The sequence below is a fragment of the Dysidea avara genome, chromosome 5 (assembly GCF_963678975.1).
Source record: "Dysidea avara chromosome 5, odDysAvar1.4, whole genome shotgun sequence".
Taxonomy (NCBI): domain Eukaryota; kingdom Metazoa; phylum Porifera; class Demospongiae; order Dictyoceratida; family Dysideidae; genus Dysidea; species Dysidea avara.
This window is the reverse complement of record NC_089276.1, coordinates 24,411,372-24,427,021: the sequence shown is the minus strand read 5'-3', so window position 1 is coordinate 24,427,021 and position 15,650 is coordinate 24,411,372. Positions and strand designations below refer to the sequence as shown.

General features: G+C 37.7%; 1 protein-coding gene across 3 annotated transcripts; it reads right to left on the bottom strand.

Annotated features, from left to right (window-relative positions):
• Window positions 1–2,147: 2,147 nt before the first annotated feature.
• On the bottom strand, window positions 2,148–15,080 carry LOC136256736 (uncharacterized). 3 transcript variants are annotated; one of them, XM_066049749.1, is made up of 5 exons: window positions 14,226–15,080; window positions 8,967–9,154; window positions 8,263–8,455; window positions 4,608–4,723; window positions 2,148–2,852 (listed from the first exon to the last, which is right to left on the bottom strand). In XM_066049749.1, the coding sequence occupies exons 1-5, from the start codon at window positions 14,285–14,287 to the stop codon at window positions 2,227–2,229; spliced, it is 1,185 nt and encodes a 394-aa protein (XP_065905821.1). In that variant the 5' UTR covers window positions 14,288–15,080; the 3' UTR covers window positions 2,148–2,226. The 3 variants fall into 3 exon arrangements, with proteins under 3 accessions (XP_065905821.1, XP_065905820.1, XP_065905819.1); XM_066049748.1 differs by having other exon boundaries at window positions 8,967–9,219; window positions 14,226–15,079; XM_066049747.1 differs by lacking the exon at window positions 14,226–15,080 and adding an exon at window positions 11,728–12,015 and having other exon boundaries at window positions 8,967–9,219.
• Window positions 15,081–15,650: the final 570 nt, after the last annotated feature.

Here is a 15,650-nt window from a genome sequence, read left to right as displayed (position 1 = left end):
CACGTGATCGAAACCACACGTCATCCGGGTGGATTCATTCGGCATTTCTCTTGCGTTGGCGTATTGTGCACGTGCCAGGCTTTGAAAGTGAAGGCACGTGCACAATACGAAGATTCTAATCCGCTGACTGTACTGACGAACCCTCTCTGGCTTTGTCAGTTAGAAATCTTTTTTTTTTTTTGTCTTCAACTGTTTTTCAGCGAGTTTTTTTGGTCTTCAACTGTTTTTCAGCAAGGTGCCCCTCCTCTTTCCAAACTCTGGATCCGCCCCTGAACTAGTTACTTTTACAAAGTAACTTGCCCAACACTGCAGTGACATACCACGACACTATACTAGTACAATGCTATTGCCATTCACTCCACTATATGGTACCATGGTCACCATATTACCAGATGAGTTTCTTTCTTCCCTAGCACCATCGTAATTGGAACAATTTACCTCAGCAAATCAATATTTTCTAACAGATTGTTTTGATTGTCACAGTTGGACCAATAATTACTTTACCCCATAGTTACAATAAGTTTGGCATATGTATAAATAAATTGTACATTGTATACTGGAGCTGTGATGTTTCAGTTCCCTGCATAGGATAATATCAGCTAAAGCCGTCTATCCCATGCCAGTACCATAGGTAATTCTAAGGGTGGGCCATGGCCCTCCCTACTGAAACATAAGTTTTGAAACATCTTGCGGGAAAAAAGTTGTAATGTAGATTGGCATTGTTATTTCCAGCATTTTAAATGCTTTTAGCATAAATTTTAGACTGTTTTCAAGCCTTTAATTATGAATTGCAAGAATCCTGTAGCTTCTGGGGGTTGTACCCCCGAAATTCTACTTTATACTGCAGCCATACAACAACTGTGCCCTACTTGGTCCCTCCCCGGCTGTAGGTCAGGTTTAGAATTGCCACTGCTCAGTACCAAATCAATCAATCAATCATTACATTAATGGGGATGGCTGGAGTGATGGATATTCATTGGGGGAATGGCATCAGCCTGCATGAGTATGTACTCATCATCTATGAGTACCTGGTATAATTGCATACACTCACAGCAACTTCAACAGTTTGATGCTAGGCATAATTAAAGTATGAACTATAGCAGCCTTCATAACTTTTTTTTACATAAGCTACAGGTTTTATCACCTTGAATGTTCCACTGTACAGCACCTCTTCTCATTGATGCACAATACCCAGTGAAAATAGTGGAGTGATATACTTTGCTCCACTTTCCTGATTAAAGGGGGCACTCTGCAAATCCTGCCATTGAATCTCACCACCTTGAGGTGATACTCATTTTGATGCATTTTCTTGGCTGTTATGATGCAAATTCAGTGCATTTATATAAATCTACATGTCAAAAGAGGATAAGATAGCTTCATGTCAGCCATTCATATGTATCACATTATAGGATAATGATTTTCCTTTCTTTTTACAAGTGTTATAAGCCATATCTAATTAGTTATCATATATCGTAGCAACAGCCATATATATGTATTACCTCTCTCCATTGATTCACCGCATTAATCACAGTAACTGTGAACCATGGTTGACTTCAATATATTGCACTTATATACACTGTATCAGTCATCCTGAGTCATTGGAACTGAATTTACTGCTGATAACCCCTCAGATTTGCCTTAGTATTGTATATTAGGGGATTCATGGTGCTTATCCCAACAAAATTACCCATAAGACAGCCTTATCATTCTTTTATAACCTTGGCAGTATTGGTTAGGCATAGCCAAACCCATAAACATCTTCAGAGCAACTTTTCATGACTTTAAACCCTGCCAAATTTCATAAAATTTACATTTCTATTTGTGCTGACTGACTGACAAACTAACTAACTGATGTCTCCAGCCAAGCATAACTTGACAATGGATAAGGCTATATGTGGTATGTGTGGGTTCAGTATTCATAATTATGTTATTAAAAGGTAAACAAACAAGTAGAAGGAAAATTTTGGAATTTTTAAAGAAAAAAATAACGAAACAAGGGAATATCTAAAAAGTAGTGAAATAAGTTGTCTATACATGTAGGTATACTAATGGACATTTATTATATTTCCTAATTTTTTCTTCAACTTGTTATAGCTCTTTGTCTACCTTCATTCATAGTTTTCTACAACCAAGAGGTATTCTAATAAGCAAAGCAGAAGCAATGAATACATGATTATGACTAGGTGTTAAAGTAAATACGTACATTGTATATACATAAAAATGTTATTACTTCTTCAAATAATTATTTATTTCATCATATACATGATGGTCCTGGATTTCTTCGTATGTAGTCGCAGGCAGTAATTCAAGGTAATCATTACCTTTAGCCTGTAGTGATGCTATAACATAGCCTCTATCCCGGTCACCATGTTGCAGTGATGGCATAATATAGCCTCCATCCTGGTCATCATGAATTAAGACACTCAAGTTATCAAGTGAGTAACATCGTCTTGTCAAACGTTTCTTTGAAGACATTTTATAGGTGGAATAACTAACAGGAAGGCTTAAAAGAGTCTCATTCAAACAATCACAACTGGTGGATTTTCTGAGCGAAAAGCGATTAAACTTTCCAGTTGGCATGTCCAAGTCATTTGTTATTTTACTAGGAGATAATATGCAATTAAATGATCGAGTGATCCTGTTACTGTACAATCTGGTTGGTGAAACAGTGTCAGTTTGTCGCAAATCCGAGCTGGAAACAGTAACAGATGCAGGAACTTTTGCAAGAACTTTGGACTCGCACAATTTGTAATCACTGTCTGGGGATGTTAAACAGAAATTAAATTCATGTGACTTGTTGATACAATCATCTTCGGGTTTATTGGCAGTGGGTTGCTGAGACCCTTCCTTCACTATAAAAAATAATGCAAAAATATGTGTGAACATATCTGCTATAGCGTAATGAGCAGTGTAGTATATGTAATAGTTATACCACTGGCACGAGTGCTTTGCCTGATATATACACTCGAGCAAGAGGGCGTTAGCCCGAGTGCGAGTGCGTATATATCAGGCAAAACACAAGTGCCCGTGGTATAACTAATATGTACCACGTGGGTTAATCACCTACATGTGTGAGAAACCGCTGGCATGCTTCATAAGTGTAGGATTAGTGAATTTCGATAGTGGACACTGGAAACAACGTAAGAACAACGACAAGGCATTGCTGTGCTAAGAGTTCAAACGTACACGCAATGACACGAGCATACAAAAAGTTCGATTGTGGGTTTATATAGTGAGCAAGGAGACACAGGACATCGAAAAGCAACTTGATAATGATGGTTTAACACTGGTAGAAGTACTCCCAGGTATTCACTATAATAATCGTGAGTAAATTGTAGCCATTACAGTAGTGCATGAATACCGCTTCACCACCAATGCATAACGAGTCGAAGCGTGACTTGTAATGATGGTTTAACGCTGTTATAAGTGCTTCCAGGTATTCACTAAATCTGTATCCATGAATAAATTTACAGTCACGCATGAATAACACTTCACCTCTAATGGCTCAGTTTACTTAGCGAGCATTATGTAACATTGAGACAGGTGTCTAGAACTTATCAAAACAGAAACAGCTCCATTTCAGTCAGAGAAATTGTTCAATATGCTTTTGAGAAACTACCTAATCCCACAATCAATCTTAACACGTTTGACTATATAATGGCACAAAGAGATAGCAAAGGACATCAAAGAAATCTGAGGATTTCATGGAATGGGTTAATGAGATACACGCACACCTAACTGTGTAATACCTTGAGTTAATGAGATATATGCACTGGCTTAACGAGATATACGCACTGGTAGCAGTGTGTATATCTCGTTAACATTTTGAGTCAGTGCAATATGTGATATATATGCACTGGCTTTCCTTTGATCTGAGGTGTGAAAGTGGTACATATATATATAAAGTTGTACATGTATTAAAGAGTTCATAAGTTCTTCTTGATAGCATGAACTCTTGATATATTCAAGAGTTAATAATGTTACATCACAAAAGAAGAGCATTGCCACTTGCCATCCAGTGATGAAAAATTCACAAATGGCTCAGATCACAAAGTAGTTGCATGGTATTTAGAACTGTATGAAGAAGGTGAACCTGAAGCTGGACTCAGAAGCATAGTAAGACAGAATATCTAGGAAAACCATACATGAAGACTGAACCCAAAGATTTGTTTATTGATGAAGCCATGCTTAAAGCACTTCATGAAATTGAGGCAAGCCAGCTACCTTCTGAAATATAATTAAGAGCTGAGATGAAAAGCTGAAGACAACACAGAAATGGTACAAATCGCATAAAACAATAACTCCTGTATCCATATGTGCTAACTCACAAGGGCTAAAAGCTGGTAAATAAAGGGGAGTCAGTTTCTTGACATTTAATAATTCCAAATACAGTGATGACTTGATCCTCTAGCTACACGAAATTCCAGTGTTTCTATGTAATCCATGCCCATGCAAGATATTAATACTTGCAAAAAGTAATTGTGAAAGTACAAAAATGTATAATAGCATACATATGGACATATAAGCTTAGTGCCTATAATGGCAAGATTATTTATTTATTTATTCATTTATTTAAGGCTTTACAGCACAAGTAAAGAAATACTAACCAGAATCTTTGCAGTTTCCTTTCTGAGCTAAATTAAGTCCAACCTGTTGTAGTCGCTTGCAAAATGGCTTTATTTTCTTTCCAGTGAAACAGAAGAATCCATCCATATCTGATTCTCTGAGTAATAAAAATAAATACTTTTTATAGCTTGCAATTGTGGAATTCTACTCAGGTACAGTGCAAATATTAGTTGAACATGGAATAAGTTACTGGCTGGTTTTCACCCTGGGCAAGTTTCCTTTTTGTTAAGAGCGATACATTGCAATTTCCTACCGGGAATATACAGATTAATACCTTGAATTTAATTTAATAACTAGACTGCAGGGATTTACAGCTTCTCTAATCACATGAATATGAAAGTTGAAGAATTACAAGTATAACAAACTCTTTTCATCCTGCATTCTTGCAATTATCATTTTTTGCAGGTATTATATTTTATTTACAGTACGATAGTTGCTGTATAGTAGGGACCACAAAGGAGTAGGCATGGCCCACAAAATAACACCACCCAAAAACCAGCCTCAATTTTCCCAGACAACGATGAGACAGTATTTGTTGGGTAAAACAAAGCCCAAACAAGCTTTCAGATCAACCCGAAACGCTTTCAACAAGTTGCTACAGAATTTTAAAAATAATTTATTTAACAGAATTTTCTACTGCCTGATTGACTGACTGATGCGTTCAGACAAGCGTAACTTGATAACGGCTAAGACTACGGGCTTGATTTTTTCACTGCTTAACGTCGCTTCATCCCAAGAGGTGCCTTTTGGCATACCACAGTACGTACAACATGGACTTACCAGTGTCCTCCTTTGTGTCCCATTCATCTTTGCTGACAGTAAAAGGTGTCGATTTGGCGGTAGCACGTGATGGCTTCCCTTCGAGACGGAAATCGTCCGTATTTTTTATAGTGACTATTTTGATCGCAGAGGTGCTTTTTGAACAGTTCTTGATTCGTACTGCTGTGTAACGGGTTGAACATAGCCGACAGCAAAGCATAATGGATATTTCACTTTTCAGACGATAATTAATATGATTGGGGCATGGCACGATTTCTGTCTTTTGGTATGTGTGAATTGCAGAGGTGCTTTACGAACAGTTCTTGATTCGAAATGCTGTACAATGGGTCAGGGCCAGAGCCCATAGTCCAGCCAATCACTTTTCAGCTACTTGATTTTAGTGAAAAGATTGAGATATTCTAATAGAGCAGTCATCAAAATATACTCTAATAGAACAGGCATCGTGATACTCTAATAAAGCATTCAGTATAGAATATAGCTTATAGTCTAAGCCATTACATCTGTGTTAACTGTCTTAAAATTACCCAGTGAGTCATCTGCATGGCACACTGCATTGAGCTAATTGATCATGCATGTCATGCATTAATTAGCATGCAGTTACAATCTAAAACTAAACTTTCACGTTGAGAAATTTATGTATACATTATGAATAAAATTAGCTACTAGCTATAATAGTCAGATATGAAACTCAATTAATTGGCAATATAGCACAAAATTACCATTGATGTTAACAAAAAGAAGAGACTTTGCATGTCAAATAGCCTCCAGGTGCCATTTCAGAGCACCTATTTTCAAAAGTTTCCCTGGGGGGCATGCCCCTTGACTCCTCTAGCTTAGCAAGCTATGTGTGCGCACATGCAGTTAAGTAACACACCAAAGCAGATAATCCCTGATTTACAGATCATATTAGATCAATAAAAACTTAGTAGTGTACATGACTATGACCTTCATTGCAGTCCATGTCTGGCTGGACCACTCAAAATCTCTGGGCCCCGGCCCTGCAATGGGTTGAACATAGTTGACAATGAAGCATAATGGATAGTTCACTTTTCAGACGATAAGGGGCTGGGGCATACTGTACCATTTTAGATGCAGTATGCGTGGGTTCACCAGTCATAATATTTACAAAAAAGTTAACAAACAAGTATATACACGAAAAAATTTGGAATTTTCAACTAGAGTAGGGACCATAGCACAACAATAAAAAGTACTGAAACAAGTTGGAGTAGTCCATGATATTAAATCACAGTAAAACAATAAGAAGTGCTATGTCCCTACTGTGCATTTCTGTTATGGTATCTTGAGCACAGTAGGGATATAACACTACTCCAACTTGTTTAAGTACTTTTTATCAATGTGCTATGGTCCCTACTCTAGTTGAAAATTCTGTGTACTTGTATGTTATCTGTTGGGCCTCTTTATGGTGAACAGTAAATGAGATGTTACAGTTTATTTGTTGCAAAACTTTATAAATTTATTTGCATTAACTTTCATCTGCTAGAACTACAGGGTATATTAACACTAAAATTATGTCATCATAAATCCAATATTTGCTACATAAAGTTGAAAAACTGTCTGTTTACCTGTTATTTAGCTAATTTTCCAACAGTTGTACTAATAATCACCCCGGAACTTACTGCGCATTAATTCTCACCAGCCTGTCATCTGCAAGTTTATTTGAATTTTCCAGAAGGTACCATTTACTGCATTTACAGAATGGAAAAATCACTCCTATTGTACTTCCATGCACAAAAATTTGGGGACAGTTACTTTACTCTTGATGGGATGTCCACTGCTGTCTGCATTATACCATTGGTGGAAATTACAGGTTCCTTCCTCTACGATGTTGCTATAGTATAAAGCTGTTAGTCATTTTCATCCACGCACTACCTCCACAATTCACCATCAAGTCACTATAAATTATACCAGCTAATTCTCTACTTTGGGTAGTGTGTTTTCGAATGCGTACCTAAAGAACTCAAAACAATGAGTGTGAAGGAGAGGTTCTGTGCTTTCAAAAAGGAAGGATGTGTATTCAGAGGCAAAATAGAATGCAACAGTGATAGTCTACTTCTCTGCTTGAAGTGACAAAGTTATAGGACAAGCTCATGGATGAAAGGTTGAACAGAGCCAGAATTTGCCCAAACATAGCATAGGTGAAGTAAAGTTTGTAGGGAAGGGGTGTGAGACCAAAAAGAACCGGACCGGAATATGCAGTACCTCCGAGAAATAACAAGTAGAGTAGTGGCAATGAGAACTAGCACAACTAGGGAATCACAACTACCAGAATGAAGCCAATTTCAGTAAGCACATAATGGCAGCAGATGGATAATGTATATACAGGCCATAAACAGTGTAAGTTGTCATCACTATGATGGGCACAAGTTATATACTATTTTACAAATCAAATTGTACAGATGCATGCAACGTATATTCATAAGGCCAAAGGTATATCAACTTGATTATTAGCAGCAGTCCTATAGTTAGTGAGCTAGTGCATGGGATCACAGACATGAACAGTTTTTCAGTGAAGATGTGTATTGTACGTATATGATGCATAACAATAATGGCAGAAATATTGTTCACTTGGTTTAACCTGAATGAAGGGCAGCTAGTGTTTGATAAATGTTAATCTCTTTCACCCTTTCCTATATAGTGATGAAACTAAAGACAACAGCCACAGAAACAACATCAACATCAATTAGTAAAGCACTAACCAAGCTCTTCAAGCCACTCAAAGAAACAAACTTCGTTATCCTTATACAGTTTATTCATATTTTGCTTCTAAAAGCTATATATATACGTACATCATAAAAGTTAAGTGTTAAAATATCACAGTACTGGATGCATTCTTACTTTCCTACTAATATTTCAACGGCTGCTGTCTTTTCAAATCGATAACCACTAATGTGAGCCACTTTCCATTTCCATGCTGTTTTCTTAGTAATAGCATCATAGACAACAAGATTTCCAAGCATAAATCGTAATTGATAGTAACCCAATTTGACTGATTGGTGGGAACACTTATAGAGTAATAAGGTGAAAATATCTGTAAAACAGAGCATAGAATTAATACACCACAAATCGGCCACAAATATTGTGTCATGTACATAATTATGTGAATGAAAAGATTTTGAAATACTTTTAGCAGGTCAAGCAGTACTACAAATGAGCCAAAATTCAAGAACATGTGTAATTGCATCCATGAGTTATTAAATGTTTTCAAGGGTTCAGCTCAACACGTACATACTATAGCTACTGTATATTTTAAAAAGTGAACATACACGTGCTTTCTTTTTAATGGTTTTGTATATTGTAGTTACATATCTATTTCTCAGTATGCTTCGCTACATGTTTCACCTTTAGATTGATCTTATAATGAAAATTTTTAAAGTGTCATATTTCATTTGTTCTGGGTTGTATCACAGTACTTCTTTATTATTATAGCTATAGTTCTGGTATTTATAAAGGGCTTTACAAAACTTTTATATTTATGCTAGTCTAATGGCAGTTTCATTATGGGATCAGGTGTGTATGTGAACAAATCATATAAGCAATACCTGTCAAATACATCAGTTCTGAATACCACAGCTCTCTTTGAGATTTAGACTCAAAAGCTATCAGCACATAAAATGATGAAAATCCAATTGCTAGAACGTTGTGCTTGAAAAACTTTGATATGTGCCACACTGATGTAATATCATCAAGGTGAATGGTTTCATATGTACTAGATGACAGATCAGCACCTCTAGGAGAGAGATAGATTACAGGCATTTCATGTTGGAATAAGTAAGCGTCCTTCTTCATCCATTTCTACAACAATAAACATGATAATTGTACCTATACAGTATTTATAATTGCCAAAAAATATTACAAGGCTGGTAGGTAGCTAAATGTAGTGATGTTTATCTATGCAGCATTACAGAAAATAAAGGCAGATAAAAGCAATCTCTAAAGCCAGCTGTATAGACATGGCTACCTTTGCGTATTTACAACACAAAAAGAGTGACATCAATGCTAATTATAAAATAAAGGAAGTGCGGCCTTGACTGGCCTTCATAAAAGTCAGGATAAAGTAAAGCTAAGATAAAAGAAGCCATTTGTAAACTCTTCACTGACTCGGCTTGGTAAAACAGTGGCACGATGCATAGCTAGCTATAGTGCCCTTTGCACTGCTGGCTGACCAATTTCTAAGACAGTTAGACACCATGCAATTGAATAAATGCTTTGTACACTATAAAAACAAAGGTGTTTCTAAACACCTTCAGGGGTGCTATATCACCCATTTTTGTGGGGCTCACTTAGGGGTGTTTGTTACACACAGGGCCGCCCACAGGGGGGGGCAACTGGGGCATTTTGTCCCGGGCCCCAGCCTGAAAGGGGCCCCAGGAGGCCCCATGAAGGGCCCCCTGAATACCTGTTTAAAAGATCGATATACTCTAATAGAGCAGTCAGATCTAAATACTCTAATAGAGCAGTCACAGTATTCTTCAGAGGAGCAGTGTAGCAAGCTTATAGATAAGGAGATATGGTTGGTGATGGGTAGTTATTGTCATTGCCAGCAGGTTGTGACCTTTTTTTTTTTTTTTTTTCTTTTTGGTCTTCACCTTACAACTTGGGTCAAGGGCCCCACTTTAACTCTTTGCCCTGGGCCCCTTAATTTCTCTGGGTGGCCCTGGTTACACATATCAGGGTGCTGCAAAACTCTCACTATATGATACAAAATTCTGAAGGGAGGGTATTGGGATGGGTTTTTCAGGGGTACAAACAGAATCACATCTCTAATGTCAAAGTCCTCAAAGGAGGGCTAACATAATACATAACTAAGTTACATTTAATTAATAACCAAGCATCACTTTTGATTGTGGGTTGTGACAAACTTTTGACAAAAACACCCTATGGGTATGGAGAAACACCCCTACAGGTGGTATGGGTGTAGTATAACACCCTATCTAGGGTGTAACTGAATTACAGTGTGATCAATAGATCAGAAATCTCAGTTGCTTCTTTGTTGCATGCTTCCTACTTAGCATTAATGCCAACGCTGGTATGTGATGTCAGGAGCTTGTGAGCCGCCGAAGGAGCACGAAACTTATACTGCCTGCCTGGTGCCATCACAATTCAAATTAATCGCCAATTAGTTCCCATATAAGGAAAGTAAAATATCGTTATTTGAAGCCATATACAAAATTGCGCATGACCAGTGACACATGGCGATGGTAAAGTTGGCTGAGTCTTCCTTGAGGTCTTTCTCCTCTTTGATGGTGGTGAACTCATCTCTACTTCGTGCACTGGAGTGCCATTTGCATGTGACGTAAAACACAGTGACGTAATTTGGATTGTCATGGAACTCAGTTTCATGCTCCTTCGCCGCCTCATAAGCTCCTGGTGGTGTCTATTGCATAGAAATAAACATAGTAATATAACTGAACACTGTGAGCTACACCTGTACTATATTAATTTAGTGCAGTGTTTGTTCTAGAATTTTTCCCTTGGGGGGAGGGAGGGAATCAGGAAGTTGGGGGGGAGGTGATATAGTTTCTAAACTGGTTAGCCATTTAAGGCTGAGCCATGAGTGTTGATTTTTGAGATTGGGTGAAGTAGATCATATGCATGGTTGGTAGAGCTTGACTCGATGCATGAGTTTAGTGATGTAGTTAATATCTTCTATGTGCACCTCATGTCCGCAGTTACACTAGTGCACTTCGTATGTTCAATCTGCTGCAAATTGTGTGAAATCACTGAGATATTGTATTGGCTATCATTATATGAACATAGTACAGGGCAAAGCACTGGCAAATTAAAAGATTTGCATGGGTGGATGTTTTCCAAGAAATGATTTAAAACTTAAGAAATTGAATATTATGGTATTTCAGTTCACATGGTTATACTGTAGCAAAACAAGGTTTTTTTTTACAAAAAAAAAACTGGCTTTCTGTCGTTTCTGAGATTATGCTGGCTGCATGTGCATGCCATTTTCAAAGTAAACTGGCTAGAAGTTTTTACAAAATTACACTCTCTGAGATTGACTTAAAGGATGACCATGCATAGCTACTCAACAGCTAATCGTTAAGAAGCAAAGTAAACTTGCCGGACTCTCAGATATTGAATAGTCATCACTTTATGTAGGAATTAGCTAGCTAGGAGATTTAAAAAAAAATTAATGATCTCCTGAATCCGAAAGCATTTTAGGTTGTGATTGCAATTTTTAACCTGCTACTTATTACAGCCCTAGAACTAGAAGAAACACTTGACTGATTTAGTGACTCATGCAGTAGTGCAGGCAAACCGAGTCGGCTGAATGAACACGTGCACGCTAACCTTCACTCCTTGCAATTGTCTAGTTGCCGTCCGCTCAGGTCTTGCTCCAATAGTGGCCGACCGTTGCTGGGCTTGATTTGTTTCCAGACTAACATTACGGGTGATCGTCAACACTTTGACTTTGTCGGCTTTTAATTTCCATTTGGCTGGTTCTCGGCCCGCATCGCTGAAGTTGCTTAATTTAGTTTGAAGTTGTTGATGACTCGCAGAAGCCATTCTCTTCGTCTAACATCAAGTACACTTCTTAACGCGGTTTACTGGGTGCTAAAAGGAGTGTGGCAACTTTTATCAGCGGCAAAAGGGCGCGCCGGCGTTATTATGCGGTAACAGGTGTTAGGCGCAATCTGTGAATTTGCGCAGTTTAGAAATCGGGTTTTACTCTTTTCACCACCTTTCATAACCCTTACAAAAGCATCCAGACTTCCTACTGTAGTTGTTGGTCTCTCTCTTCGACTTTAGGGCATGCGTCTAGTAGTTGCCGCGAGTAGTCGACTTTAGGGGATGCGTCCAGGTTTTGCCCTGAGTAGTCGACTTTAGGAGAAGCGTCCCAGTAGTTGCCACGAGTAGGTTAGGTTAGGGGAAGCGTCTAGTAGTGTTAGGGTTAGGGTTCAGCTTTGGTTTCTTCTTCACCTTTAGGGTTAAGTTCTTCTTACTATATACAGCTTATTTCGTTAGTCACATTTATAAGATACAAAAGAAGGGAATCAATGGAGCTAGCAGCGGTAGCATAATCGGTAGCACACTGGACTATCACACTGGGATCCCGGGCTCGATCCCCCTTCATGATTGCATTATTTTTCGGCTTTTTGGTTCACTGTTTTTTGTCTAAGTTCTATAGGGATATGAAATAGGGTGAAAAGAGTGATACCCCAAAGTGAGGCCCGCGGAAATTTTGACCCGTGACTAAGAGCCTTTTTTCAATCTTTGACTGGTGATTTATTTCAGTACTTTCGATTGTGGTTTGTACCCTTGACCGTTAATTTTTACCCCCCGGGTCTGCCCCTACTACTTCATCCACCAACATATTCCAGCAGAGTTTTTATTTCAGATCAATTCATGTTTGGAACACTTTACCACCCAGATTAATTGATCATGATAACGTTAACCAATTTACTAATGAAATCCAGAAAATTTATATATAGGTCCTAACTTCATCGTAACTATGTTTGTAATTGCTACTATTTTCTTTTTCCTGAGCCGGCTAACCAGCACTGAGTACTGCCTGCTCAGTAATAATAAATAAAATAAATAAACAAACAAACAAATAAACAGCAGTGATGAGTGTTTGAAACTGGAGGTATAACCATTTAAATGACCTAGCTGATAATGAATACGGATCTTACTGTAACAACTCATATCCATACTCTAGGGTGACCAGATTTGCAAAAAGGTACTTTTTGGCCACATATTTTACAGCAAACAAAATGATGTAACACTTGACTTCTTATACTGATTAACTTGCTCTTATCAAAATGCAGCCAGATACAGTACTGTAACTACACTCATGGAAAAGTTAATACAATGATAAAAAGTTATGAAGTATCAAAGTTCAAACAAATTTTGTGTGTGAAAAAGTATCTTTTTGCAAATCCGGTCACATAATTATGCACAATTGATGCTGCATTTGGAATGGAGTGCATATTAAACATACAATAATTATTTGCTTGGTGTGTGTACTGTGATGTAAGGTGTACAGTACATATCCTGTAGTGTGCATGTATGTGGTTATTGTTTCATGGAAAGGATATGATTATTTCTGCATGGCTGCACATGCATTATAGTTATACTCAGGGATATTCCCAGTGGTTATTTCCTGTAGAAGTATGGATGCTTTTTCAAAGAAAATTTTATGGCTTTTCAATATAATATATACTAATCTGCTCAAATGTGAAGTCTATTATTGCTTGGTATGTGTAAAAGGTGTACATATCATGTAGAGTGGCTATTGTTTAATGGAAGAGGGTGTTTCTGCATGGCTGCACATACTTTGTATACTTGTGGTTATTGTTTCATGGAAAAGATATTTCTGCATGGCTGCGTTATGTTATATTTATAGATGCTTTTTCAAGGAAAATTCATTTGTGGCTTTTCAATACAATAATTTTATTACACAAATGTGCTATGTATGTATGGTAGTACTGTATACTAGGGATTATGGAGGTTTATATTTTCTGGCCAAAATATCATTCAAAAATCAGCTTCACAATGTGCCTTGGCAGTAACCATAGATAATAGAGTACATAAAAGGGATAGGAAATGCAAGTGATTTCCAGTTTGATTTCTGTTACGCGTGACTTGAAAGGACCAGACAGTTTTGTGCTCAAGCATGGGAATTGGTGTTCTAACGTAAATAGTAATCGAACAGATTACAGCAAGTATTTAGGCCTTTTTGAGAGATTTTGGCGAGAGAATTCAGACCGTAGATTTTGTAACAAAGCATATCATATTAACTGTGATAGTTACACACCATAATACTTTCACTCATATTATCTTCATACCTTGTCCATACCGCTTCTTGTATAGCTGGTTCTATTTTCGAATCTTGTGGTAAGCTAGGCATGTCACCAACACAGTCTTTTACCCTTGCATTGTACTGCTAGGTGGTTTAAACTTTTGGTAAAAATGGAAGATACTTAGTCATTTCTTCAAGCAACAGCTCCTGTTTTGCTCTGATGTTCCCTCTAGTTCTCTCTGTTAAGTGGTAAGGAATAGGTTTATCACAGCTAAAAGGATAGAATACATGTATATTTACAAAGAAAGTTATGGGGTTTAAAGTAATTTTTGGGCAGCTTTTTTTTCACTTTCAATCTTGCGTATAGCTTCCTTGAGGGTTGGTACCATCCTAGTTCCCTTGATTACTTACTTGAGTTCATTGTAGCGGAGTTTCACAGTCGTTGGTTACAAAATTCTGTCGTTACAACAATTTGTTTCTCTTCGATTCGTGAGAAACAAATTGTAATTCTAATAGAAATGTACGTATTTTGTGACATCACGTTGTTGTGTTTCCTATCCCTTTTATGTACTCTATTATCTATGGTATTACCAAGCCCAAAAGTGTCTTCAGTACAACCAATGCTTACAACAGATTGGAATTTTCTACTTACTGACTAACTGCCTGAGGCCTTCAGGTAAGCGTAACTTGATAATAGCTAAGGCTATACAGGCTTGAGTTTTTCACTGTTAGATGTTGCTTCAGCCTTCTGGCATACTGCAATATGTACAATGCACACATCATGGACTAACCTTTGTCCTCCTTTGTGTCCCATTTCTTTTTGCTGACAGCCCAGGTGTCGATTCGCAGTAGCATGATGGCTTCCTGTGTTCGTAAATGGGAATCGTCTGCATGGTGACCAGATTGGTTGCAGAGGCGCTTCTCCTACTGTTCTTTATAACACTGTGAAACAAGCTGAACATAGCTGAAAGAGAAGACTTCTTTTTCCAGTCAGTAATTGATAGTTGGGGAGTGCATTCAGTCGAAAACGTTTAATACCTCTAGCACCATCCTTTCTTTTGATGCGGTATGTGCGGGTTCACCAGCCACAATGATGTTAAACCAAAAAGAACAAGTTCAATTAGGGATCATAGTAAAAAAAGTAGGGAAACAAGGGAGGTCGCCTACACCTGCTGATATACTAGTGGACATTTTATCCCTACTTCAGTCTTGGGTTTCCCTATACTTTCTTTATATGATCCCTAATCAAGCTGAAAATTCTTCCTTTTACTTGTACATGTACTAATATGAAAACAACCCTGCTCAAATCATGTATAAGAATGTGAAGTCTATTATATGTTAATGTACCTACAAAGGTACATGTATTTTGCATATGTGTACATTATAGCACAATCCAAGCACTGCTACTGCATGGTTCTGGAGGTGCATGAAATCCTGCACATTTTTCAGGTGCATGGTATCAATGATGTAT

Bases quoted from the DNA above. Each gene is read 5' to 3' on its own strand.
- LOC136256736 (XM_066049747.1), bottom strand. From the start codon at position 11,943: ATGGCTTCTGCGAGTCATCAACAACTTCAAACTAAATTAAGCAACTTC. The intron at 8,456-8,966 runs GTATTGCTTATA...TCTGTTTTACAG, and splicing joins AGAACTGATGTATTTGACAG to ATATTTTCACCTTATTACTC. The intron at 2,853-4,607 runs GTTAGTATTTCT...TATTTTTTATAG, and splicing joins AGGAAACTGCAAAGATTCTG to TGAAGGAAGGGTCTCAGCAA.